At 43.5% G+C, this 12,631-nt stretch overlaps 1 protein-coding gene across 15 annotated transcripts in view; it reads left to right on the top strand.

The window, feature by feature from the left end:
• Window positions 1-12,631, top strand: part of PCM1 (pericentriolar material 1) — an 869,560-nt gene that overhangs the window by 646,381 nt on the left and 210,548 nt on the right. For 14 of the 15 annotated variants that reach the window (XM_033944006.1, XM_033944000.1, XM_033944047.1 and 11 more), the window contains one exon: window positions 383-520. The exons of the other annotated variant lie outside the window; for it this stretch is intronic. In XM_033944006.1, coding sequence (XP_033799897.1) covers window positions 383-520 — 138 coding nt within the window. The remainder of the gene's footprint in view (window positions 1-382; window positions 521-12,631) is intronic. 15 annotated transcript variants of the gene reach the window in all.

The following is a 12,631-nucleotide window of genomic DNA, read 5'->3' as shown; positions in this document are numbered from 1 at the left end:
ATCTGGCTTCGTTATTGCCAGACAGTTTAGCAAGACTGAAGGTAGGACTGGTCACAATCTGGATTTGCCGCTTACTCTTCACTCCACCTCCCCCCCACAGCATGGAGGATCATTGCCGCTAGGAAAAATCAGCTGCCTGCCTCACATGTCAGGCCTACCCCTGACCTGCGACTACTATGGTAGTAGATTCAAATATAAACCAAGACCCCCATTTTTGGGCTGATTTTTTTGCCAAAAATCTCATTTCATATTCGAGTATATACGGTAACACTTTTTCCGCTCTCAATAATATTTAGTTGTATAGAATTTGAAAATGTAATTTAGAGATAATCCAAATTTTAAAATGTTCTGTTAAAGCATGTACTTTTGTTTTTAAATGCAGGCAACACCGTAATTCACTTAGACCAAGCAATGGCTAGAATGAGGGAATATGAGCGCATGAAAATAGAGGCAGGAAATAACATGGACTCAGAGGGCCGCTTCAGTAATATAGAGGGTACAACTACTGATAATTTAGAAGGTATTTGACTGGGAAACATACATAGACAAAATAGTCTTGTTTAGTTTTCTCTTTGTATTGTGTAGGCTGTATAAAACTAGTGTAACAAATCTTAATGGCATACATATTTTTATACGTTATTCATTTTTGTTTTGATTTATTTATCTTGGATTAAGGAGTTATAGTAAACACTAAAAAGGAGAGAAAATCCCCTATGAAAATACAGAATAAAAGGAAATGGAGGTCCAACAAGAAGAAGAAAAAGAAAACTTGAGTCAAAGAATGACAGATGCAAAGTTTATTATGATAGAAAAAAATGATTAGAAATGTAGATCAACAGGTCTAGGTAAAACCAATTAGTAGGAGTTCAAAAGTAGAACTTGACTCGGTGCTGTGTTTCAGTCTAACCGCCTGCAGCAGTAGTCAAAACAATCTAGAGTTGCAAATAAAAACGTACAAAACATAAAAACTTACAAGTCTGTAAATGTATGAGAAACAACTAACTGTACAATTTCCAGAATATATAGAAATCATATTTAAAAGTACAAAAAGTAAGCATACTAGATGACCATTATTGCACAAGCTGAATATTAGAATACATTAAATTATAGTTTTATGTCACAATGGCTAACGATAAAAATAGATAAAAGTTTATATATCAGTTGTTTATTTAGGTAAACAAAAAATACATTCCCATGCCAATCATGCTAAAAGATTAAAAAGATGATAGAGAATTATAATTTAAATCTAAATACAAGTATCTGTTGTTGGGAGGTTAAATAATCCTCAAAAGGAAATTATTTAAAATAGATTATAACATACCATATTTTCACGCATATAACGTGCGCGTTATACACGATTTTACAAACCGTGCGCGTTATACGCGTGAGCGCGTTGTACAAAATTTTTTTTACATAGTCCCCCCCCCCCCCCCCCGACGTCCGATTCACCCCCCCGCAGGACCGCTCGCACCCCCACCCCGAAGGACCGCTTGCACGCACTCCCACCCGCACCCCCACCCTAAAGGACCGCTCGCACCCCCACAGCCTCCCGACCCCCCCCCCCCTCCATCATGTAGAAGCTCCTACCGGTGTCCTGCTGCTTCCTCTTGGCGGTCCCGGCTCTTCTGTGAGACCTGCGCCTCCGCTGCTTCCTCTTCCAGCGGTTCCGCCCTTTCTCTGACGTCAAGCCCTCTTGCCCCGCTGACTCCCTGACACGATCGGGGCAAGAGGGAGCTCACCATTTCCAGGCCAGTCATATGAGTGTTAAAAAATGCATTTTGTAATTCACTCCTAGAATTGCGATGGATTTCATATACAACAGATTCAAGAAAGAATAAGAGACACACCAGGTGGTAATCCAACCTGGGGGGGAGAACTTAAAATAACCCATAACATTATGTAATTATGCATGGATCTCTGATTCTGCATTATACAATCAAAGAGATCTTCTACTACAATTATACCCTCATTGAGATGAAATGGGAATATTATGCCCCCTTCAATGTGCTTTCTTTTCTACATACAGGACAGGAGAGGACTCCATTGGAGTTGAAAGGGAGTGTTTTTTTACAACTCTTTTAGGTAGCGTGGAGATGACTGGTCATTCGGCTAGGGCAGGGGTAGGGAACTCTGGTCCTCGAGAGCTGTATTCCAGTCGGGTTTTCAGGATTTCCCCAATGAGATCTATTTGCATGCACTACTTTCAATGCATATTCATTGGGGAAATCCTGAAAACTCGACTGGAATACGGCTCTCGAGGACCGTAGTTCCCTACCCCTGGGCTAGGGGGACATCCTTCTGTCACATAACTGTTGCCTCTGAGGGGCAATTTGCAGTTTGCACCGGGGAGGGAAAATATAGTGTTTACTCACTGGAAGGGAACAGGTCTCACAGTTGGCACATGTATTTGATGTTGATGGATCACTGCTGCCATTGGAGTCTTCCTGGCGGGATGGGCATGGATTAGGAACATAAATTTGCATACTATCAATTAAAACTTTATTGGTCTTTGTCAGTTTGAAAGTGGCCCCCACAATATTAGGTGGTTTTCACAATTGTGTCATCCAGTCTAAAACAATTTAAGGGTTCCAAAAGGACTTTTGATTTCTATCTCACTTTGTCCATCAATCAAAAATTGAAATAAAATCTCATCAAGTATAAAACCCCACAATATTAGGTGGTTTGGGTTAAGTGAAATGCGCACTGACAGACGCCAGGTCCCAGGTTCAGTTCCTTCACAGAAGTTTCATTAGGGATAGAATCAAATAAGAAGCACAGCCAGGGGTGATTATATAAAGAATATATTATAGAAATAGTCTTACAGAAAAGTAATATTTATAAGCATTACAATTAAGCAGAGAGCATTACACTTAAGCAGAGAGCAAGCAGTCTCACTGCCTTACAGAGGTCAGAGACAGAGAGGGACATAGACGCTTGCAGTTCTAGGAAGCTTCGTGTTCCATAGATAAAGGGAAGGATAGACAGAGAGAGGGGGAGCCAAAATGTCAAGCCAAGAGCCAAGAGATAGCTAGATAGAAAGAGAGAGAGAGGGCCAAGATAGAGAGTTGCGCGGGGACAGAAATCCCACCCGTCCCCGCCAAAGTCCCACCCGTCCCCACCCGTCCCCGTGAGGACTCCCACCCGTCCCCACCCGTCCCCGCGAGGAATCCCTCCATCCCCACCCGTCCCCGCGAGGAATCCCCTCCGTCCCCACCCGTCCCCGCGAGGAATCCCCTACGTCCCCGCCTGTCCCTATAAACTACAGAAATAGTTATTTCATTTAATTATGCTACTGAATTAAAGGCTCTGGTAGAAACCCATTTAAAAATAAGCAAAAAGACTTTATTAATTTGGAAATATTGATTGGGAAGAATACATACTTTGTAAACGGGTTTCTACCAGAGCCTCTAATGTTTATAAATTTTTATCAACACAACTAATATACTACTTTATCCTTAAGCAAAAAAAAAAAAATAATAATAATTTTTTTCCTACCTTTATTGCCTGGTTTCTGCTTTCTTCATGTTCTCATTCAATTCCTTCCATCCACTGCCTCTCTTCTCTCTGTGTCTTCCATTTGCTCTGTTACTGTGCCTCTCCCTTTCTCCCCCCTCCCAAATTGGTCTGGCACCCATCTTTTTCCCTCCGCTCCCCCCATAGTCTGGCACCTCTGTCTTCTTCCCTGCCAGCGTCTTCTTCCCATTCCCTCTTCCCCATTTCCTTTCAGTGTCCTTCTCCCCACCATCTTTCCCATGTCCTGTCAGGCAGCATCCTTCTCCCCTCTCTGCCTTCCCCATGTCCTTTCAGTGGCATTCTCCACCCCTTTGTCTTCCCCAGTGCTTTCAGGGTCCTTCCCCCCCCTTTCTCCCGTTTACCCCATGTCCTTTCAGCGTTCTTTTCCACCCCTTTGTCTTCCCCAGTACTTTCAGCGGCCTTCTCCCCCCTTAAGCGTCTTTTCTTCTCCACTCCACCTTTCCTCCCTCCCTGCCTCCACCTTTGTGGCGCTTTTGCACCCGACCGACAACAGAACAGGCCCGGCCGACAAATCTCCCTGTCCTGTAGCCGCGAATCTAAATTACCTTCTTACAGCAGCTGGAGTAGTGAAGCTGCTGTAAGAGGTAATTTAGATTCGCGGCTACAGGGCAGGGAGATTTGTCGGCCGGGCCTGTTGTCGGTCGATCGGGGGATCTGACCGGCTGTGCACATTCTCCGGGGCGGTCCGCCCCCTCCCCCCTCTTTCATACGCCATTGCCTTCTTCCTACCTGCCCTGCCGCACACAGCCGACCGGAAGTCTTCCTGATGTCAGCGCTGACGTCGGAGGAAGGGAGGGCTTTGCTTAAGCCCTCCCTCCGACGTCAGCGCTGACATCGGGAAGATTTCCGTTCGGATGTGTGCTGCGACAGGGCAGGTAAGGAGAAGGAGACTACCCTCGCGGCTCGACCAACCCCGCTGCGATCCAACCCCGCAGGAACCCCGCGACCCTCGGAGGCGTCCCCACGGGATCCCCGCGACCCTAGGGGGCGTCCCCACGGGATCCCCGTGACCCAAAGGGGGAACCCGCGGGATCCCCGCGGGTCCCGCGGGATTCCCGTCATCCCCGTTCCCGTGCAGCTCTCTAGGCCAAGACCCCTCTCCTGATAGCTCCATAGAAAAAGAGAGAGATAACTTGATAGAGCAGAGAGCAGGCTTTTATACCTTGGAATCTTATTCTGAATAGAGAAAATATTGTATCTCCCAGTATCTTTCTGTTTAGAACTTGCAAACTGTTTGAGACAATGGTCAATTTAATTGACAAAGGAGGGTGAGAAAAACCTGCAAGCATGGTGATGGGATTAAGTCTCTGGCTTGATCTGTGCACCATTGTCCTAAGCACCCTCTTAATCAGACATTAACACCTTTTAGCTAGCCATGATTCAATCAGGGCTACTTGAAACTTAAAATATATCAATCAGGGCTACTTAAAACAGTTTCCCTGCACTAAGGGTCTATCTGCCTTCCCATGCCAGGGTCAGATTGATATAATCTCCCAGAGGCCTCTAGGCTGACAGTCTTCTCTCGACAGAGCACAACTAGAACAGTGAGTGGGGTCTAAGGTGTGAGAATTTTTTGCTTTTGATGTCAGTACGGTTATTACAGTATTGAGGCTATATAAATCCCTTTCTTTGCTCCTACCATCTAAGAATTTTACTTCCTATCGCACCAGTTGGGAATAGGCTCTGGGCATAAACTTGGAAGATTGGGATATTGGTGCGATTATACTCTCCTTGATATCTGGTGGTGGATTGCAGGAATGTAGTTACAAAGTACTTTGTTGGGCTTATTTTACCCAAAAACAGTTGCATTACAGTGGTGGGATACCCACAGCACTCTGTATTACGTGTGGGCATGGAGTTAATACATTTGTGCATGCCTTTTGGAAATGCCCCCAGGTATAGTGCTTCTGGGGCTAGGTAGGGCACCTTTTAAGAATATCTTTTCAAGATGATATAGCTAAGTTATTACTGGATCTGCAGGGGGCGTATGGTCCCATGACCCACCAAATATTTGGTATTGGTGCAATCAACTTCCATCTACTGGCAAACTAGGGATGCAAAGGGTACTAGGAACCAAAAGTTTAGGTATCTTCAATCTTTACATCCAATGGGTAGGAGTCTGCTGCTGAATGAACTGTCATAGCAGGCGGGAATCCTGTTGTGTGATATAGAGATGGAAAGGGGGGGTTGGGTGACTGGAAGCAGGTGGGGAGGGGGTTTTCTATTGCTCTCTGTTTATGACATATATGTTTGCTGTTGCAATTACACTGTATGTTTGGGTGCACTATGTTAAGTCTATGTTTGATATGGGATATTGAGGTTTATACGCAGATGTCAAGTACACCGGGGAATCCATCTGGGTAAACCTGGCCAGAGGCGGATAAAAATGCCTGTACCTGGTGTGGTATACAGACCTCCAAGACAAACGGAGGACAAGGACACAGAATTAATTGAAGACATTGAGAATATCACTCTACGGGGGGACATTGTTCTGCTAGGGGACTTCAACATGCCTGATGTAGACTGGAACACACTCTCAGCGACAACTTATGGTAGCGGGAGGATATCAACGTCCATGAAGGGAGTACAGCTCAAACAAATGGTACTAGAGCCCACTAGGGCCAAGGCCATCCTAGACCTCGTACTTACAAACGGGGAGAGCATCTCGGAGGTCTCGGTGGGTGAACGCTAGCCACAAGTGACCATAACATGGTATGGTTCAACCTTAGGAAAGGCTTCCCTAAATCACAAACAAAAACGAGGGTACTCAATTTCCGGGGCACTGACTTCGCACGCATGGGAGATTTCGTCCATCAGACGCTGCAGGATCAAGAAGCAACTGATAATGTGGAAGCAATGTGGTCAACCCTGAAATTGACCCTACACGAGGCAACTATCCGCTACATAAAATCAGTAAATCAACAACAAAGAAACAAAAAACCACAATGGTTCACTGATGAGGTTTTGTATCTCGTCAAGGAAAAAAAAGAGCATTTCTTTTATACAAACGTACGGGGAAAGGAGAAGCTAACATTGAATACAGGACCAGGTCTGCAGCAGTCAAAACAGCAGTCAGAGAGGCCAAACTTGCAGTGGAAGAAACTAGCAAGAATATTAAGAAAGGGGACAAATTCTTCTTCAGGTATATTAGTGACAGGAAAAAAACCACAAACGGGATAGTACGCCTTAGAACACCGGACGGGAACTACGTGGAAACTGATTCCGATAAAGCCAAACTACTGAATGAATACTTCTGCTCGGTCTTTACCTGCGAGGCACCAGGGCACGGGCCACATCTGGAACCAATGTCAAGCGCAGAAGAACCATTTCAGAATTTTGAGATCACACCAGCTGACGTCTACAGCAAACTGTCAAGACTCAAGGTGTGCAAAGCCATGGGTCCAGACGAATTGCACCCGAGAGTGCTCAGAGAGCTGTGCAATGTCCTGGCGGAACCATTAGCCATGCTCTTCAATCTTTCCCTAAATACGGGGAGAGTCCCCCTGGACTGGAAAAAAGCTAACGTCGTTCCTCTGCACAAAAAGGGTTGCAGAGCAGAGGATGCGAACTACAGACCAGTGAGTCTCACATCGATAGTGTGTAAACTCATGGAAACACTAATTAAATGTAAATTTGACACGATCTTGGATGAAGGGAATCTAAGGGATCCAAATCAGCATGGATTCACTAAGGGTAGGTCATGCCAATCCAATCTCATCAGCTTCTTTGATTGGGTAACAGGAAAGCTAGACTCGGAAGAGTGTCTGGACATAGTGTACTTGGATTTCAGCAAGGCTTTTGACAGCGTCCCACACCGCAGGCTTCTAAACAAGATGAAATCGATGGGGTTGAGCGAGACAATAACTGCATGGGTCAATGATTGGCTTAGTGGTAGACATCAGAGGGTGGTGGTCAACGGCACCCTCTCTGAAGCATCGGAAGTGACCAGCGGAGTGCCGCAGGGCTCAGTTCTGGGTCCACTCCTTTTTAATATATTCATAAGGGACTTGACACGAGGGCTGCAGGGTAAGGTAACATTATTCGCCAATGACGCCAAACTATGCAACATAGTAAATGAAGGCTATTTGCAGGATAATATGACACGGGACCTTCTTGCGTTGGAAAACTGGTCCTCAACATGGCAGCTGGGCTTCAATGCTAAGAAATGTAAGGTCATGCACCTCGGTAGCGGAAATCCATGCAGAACTTACACCTTGAATGTAGAAACATTGGGTAAGACCTCAGTAGAACGAGATTTGGGAATAATCATCAGTGCAGACATGAAGGCTGCCAAACAAGTAGAAAAGGCCTCATCCAAGGCAAGACAGATGATGGGATGTATCAATATAAGTTTCGTCAGCCGGAAACCAGAAGTCATAATGCCACTGTACAGGACCACGGTGAGACCTCATCTGGAGTACAATTCTGGAGGCCACATTACCGTAAAGACGTGCTTAGAGTCGAGTCGGTTCAGCGGATGGCCATTAGGATGATCTCGGGGCTCAAGGGTCTCTCGTACGAAGAGAGACTGAACAGATTGCAGCTCTACACTCTAGAAGAACGCAGGGAGAGAGGGGACATGATTGAGACATTTAAATACATCACAGGACGTGTCGAGGTGGAAGATGACATCCTTTGTCTCAGAGGACCCTCGGCCACAAGAGGGCATCCGCTTAAACTTAGAGGGGGGAAATTTAGTAGTGACACCAGGAAGTATTTCTTCACGGAAAGAGTGGTAGATCACTGGAACAAGCTTCCGGTGCAGGTGGTCGGGGCCACCAGCATGCTTGACTTCAAGAATAAATGGGACATCTACGTGGGATCCCTACGAAGGTCGAGTTAAGGAACTGGGTCATTAGCATTCAGACTTATTGGGGGTGGGTCAGTAGAGTGGGCAGACTTGATGGGCTATAGCCCTTTTCTGCCGTCATCTTTCTATGTTTCTATGTTTATTTTTGGTTTATGCTGAATAATATGGGAGCCAACAGAACTTTTGTTTCCGTGGTCAAATGTTGAGTTTTCTTTTACACAGTTATGGATTGAGACTTTTATTTTAGATGACTGTGGCAAGTTATAGTTTGACCAATGGAATTTTTGAGCATAGATCAGTAATGAAGCCTGTTGCACTGTTTGTAATTACATGGCTACCATGTCTTATTTGCTTATGGTGTGCATTTTGATTTGTGACCCTTAATAAAATTGTTTAATCCTAAAATAACCAGTAACTCCCTTGTGTATCAATCATCAAAGCTGCCACATTATAGAGCCTAAGATCTAGGAGTCCTAAGCCCCCCCCAATCATCCTATCTAAGGCAAGTTTAGAATAGCTGATTCTAGCCTACCTATTACGCCAAATAAATGAGATTATGATGGAGTGAAAAACCCGTTCATCCTTGTTAACAATCCAAAGGGGAATATTCTGCAATGAGTACATTATCTTTTAAGTTAAAGCTATCCTACCCCATAAGTTCAGTGGCAGGTCCTTCCATTTGACACATAGAGTTTAGATGTTTTCAATATGTTTGAGGACATTATACTTACACAAGGGTATAGGGTTAGCACTCAAATACACCCCCAAATATCTCATTGGCTTTTTTACTGGATGAATAGGTAAATTATCGTGCCAGCTTTTATGCTGAGTGGGTGCTGGGGGTAACAGTTCAGATTTAGTACAATCCTGACATTTTTCCAAAGTACTATACTAATCCTAGGGCTTTATCCAAATGTTTATGGAACTGTTCAAGCTATAGAAGTATATCATCTGCCAAGAGGTTTATTCTGCTTTCTTGATCTTCTATTTCTATGGCAATAATATGAGGGTCCTCCCGAATCTTAATAGTCAACGGCTCAATACCTAGCAAAAAGAGAAGGGGGGTTAGGTGGCAACCCTGTCAAAGTCTCCTTCTCTAAATCAAAGGGACCAGAGAGTTAGCCATTTATATGCAGGTGAGCCTGCATGTGCAAATACAAGCTTTGCACCCATATTCACCCAAAACTCAAAATAGATATTGCCAAGATATACTATCAAAGGGTTTTTCCATATCTAGACCTTCTATTGCTATGGTAAACCCCTACCCCCCCCCTCCCGCCCACGCTGAGCGTGTAAAGCCAAAATGGCTCTCTTGAGATTCATGAAGGCATACCTCCCCAGAACAAATCCAACATTAAAAAAGGCAATAACATAACATAAAAATCCATTTCTAGACCACATTACCTTTAAGTTCTATGCGGTTTAAAAAAGATTAGCTAGAAATACACTAAATAAAGGTTAGAAACTAAGGGCCCAAGAACTTTGAAAATAGGTACCGTATTTTTTGCTCCATAAGATGCACTTTTTTCCATCCAAAAGTGGGTGGAAATGCTGGTGCGTCTTATGCAGCGAAGATACAAATTTTTCCCCGTACCTTATTAAAACGCCCTCCCCCTCCTCCTCCTACCGTCAAACCAGTACCTGAGCTCGCCCACCACCAAATCCCACAGCCTTCCTTCTTCGGTCCCCCGACTACATCTGACAACTTCTCTCCCTCACAAGCGTCCCGCATTTGCCGGAAACAGAAAGCTGTGTCAAAAGGAGGCTGGACTTGTTACGGGTGATCTCCAGTGAGAAACCAGAGATGGGAGCAGTTCCTACGGCGCTCATGTACGAGCGTAAGAGCCTCTCTGTGAGCGCCTGCATATCCAGTGGCCGGTGGCGGAAGAGCAGTGGCCTAGAGCCTTCAGGGGATGGTTGCGCTCGATGGTCAGGGAGTACTGGCAGGAAGTCTGGGAGCTGCAGTAAGAGAGAAATCCGGACGCCAAGACCTCAGTTTGTTCCCCAGATTTGCTCCGCTTCCCGATAGCTCTGCCGCTTATCTTGCTTCTGGTGCCAAATGAGTTGCGATCGCTGGAAGGGACATTTTCCCTGTGCAGTGCTTCTTGTCGATTTTACAGCCTAGTGCCTGGGGCATTTCAGTGGGTTCCTGCTGAGTCTGTTGGACATTAACTGAAATGTGACCAGACCAGCGCTTATTCCTGGGGCATAGAATGAGCTCAGTCTGTTTTGTGTTTGCTTCAGCTGCCGGTTTTCTGGTGCTTGGAACTACTTTTCAGCAATTCCTGCCTCGAGAAAACTTCCCTTAGTTCAGATGGCTTTTGCAGGTGCTGAAGTATAGTGTTTCCAAAAATCTGCACACAAAAACCCTTGTGAAATAAGAAAGCAATTAAAAGTCTAATTCCTAGAAGAGGGACCAGAAAAGGGGGAGGTGGAAAAAACATTCTGCATCCTGTCCCCCTCCCTGCCAGGCACTATACCCTGTCCCGGCCTACCACTAGACCACCAGAGGGGGGGACAAGGTACAGAGCCTGGCAGGGAGGAGGGACAGGGTGTAAAATGTTTTTTTTCTTGTTTTCCTCCTCTAAATATAGGGTGCGTCTTATGGTCAGGTGCGTCAAATGGTGCAAGAAATACGGTCTTCAGTTGTCTCTTAAAGTGAAGATATGACACAGACAATAGTAAAGGTTTTAACTCCTTGTCCCAGATAAAAAATCATCCGATCATGATATCTTTTAAATTTACAACTTTTCGCCGATGGAAACGTACACAGGTAGGGCTAGTCTCAGTTAGGGCGCTGGTCTTTGACCAAAGGGTCGCCACGTGAGTGGACTGCTAGGCACGATGGACCACTCCAGCAGCGGCAATTCTTATGTTCTTACACTGGCTGCCAGTAGAGGTGCAGGTTATTTTCAAGTTGGGTTCTATATTATAAAGTTCTAGCTGGTGATGCTCCTTCTTACTTGATAGAATTATTCTGTTTTACTTTACAATTTTCTCGGATCTCCCTTCGAACCTTTCTTGAAGATCAATGGAACATTTCTCGATAGAATTGAGATACATGATAAAACTTTTTCAGGCTATAAATCAATCTCACTGCAGAATTTTGGATGATTTTCAGTCTTTTAAAATTTTTCTTAGTTCCAGCTAAATAGACTATATTACAGTAGTCCAAATGGCTCAGCACCAATGATTGTACCAGCAATTTAAAAGCCGAAAAATCAAAATAAGTCCTAAGGATACGCAGTTTCTTTTTTTTTCTTTAAATCATTTTAATATAATTCTGCCAAAACAGCAAAAGAAATGGAATACATAAAATAATACAAAGGAAATTCAATAATCACATATCAGTATTTTCTCTCTAGCCCACATTAATGAAGGACCAATCACCTTAGTTATACATCATATTTCAAATAATTCAGAGAGTTATAACTAATACCAAGAAACTTACTTGTCCAATCAGTTGTAAAATTAACTCTAATACTCTTTACTAAGGTGATGTTGAATTTTCATTGACTTCTCTTAAAAAAAAAATCTATAAATCATAAAGCCTAATGCTGTTTCCGCTGGATTAAGAATTGTTCCAACTGATTAACATCCCAAAAATTATATTCATGGTCTTGGAGTTTAATTATACATTTACAGGGAAACTTCAAATAAAAGGTAGCTCCCAATGTCAATACCCTAGATTTTAATTGTAGAAATGCCTTTCTTCTTTTTTTTAATTTTTTTAAATTTTTTTTATTCTTTATTTATATTTTAAAACAAATTATCAAGAATAAATTTCTTGTACAGAATATGATTAAGTCAACATAATAGCTAACAAAAGAAATAACATTTAATATAACTAGATTACTATTTACTCAATCAAATTAAAGTCCCAAAATTGAGGATCCAAGGTGCTACCTGAGTGAGAAAAACTATTTAAAAGAAAAAAGAGAAATTCAAATTACAAATTAGGCGGTTAGTTGAGAGTGGAACAAGAGTAAATTTATACATTAAGTTTTTCTTTCTCCCCTTCAAGGCGCTTCCTAGAGAGAAATCCTGTCAACTGAGAGGGTTCAAAGAAAATATAGTTGCAAGACTTATACTTTACAATACATTTGCAAGGATATCGTAAAAGAAATAATGCCCCCATTGCAGTGACCCCAGGCTTAAGAAGCAAGAATTCTTTCCTTCGTTTCTGAGATTCCCTTGTCACATCCGGAAATATTTGAACTTTATGTCCAAGAAATTCTTTGTCTATTCTTAAAATAAAGCTGTAATATCCAATTTTTGTCCGGTGAT

The sequence above is a fragment of the Geotrypetes seraphini genome, chromosome 1 (assembly GCF_902459505.1).
Source record: "Geotrypetes seraphini chromosome 1, aGeoSer1.1, whole genome shotgun sequence".
Taxonomy (NCBI): Eukaryota; Metazoa; Chordata; class Amphibia; order Gymnophiona; family Dermophiidae; genus Geotrypetes; species Geotrypetes seraphini.
Note: the sequence above shows the minus strand (reverse complement) of the source record. Positions and strands in the feature narration are given on the sequence as shown.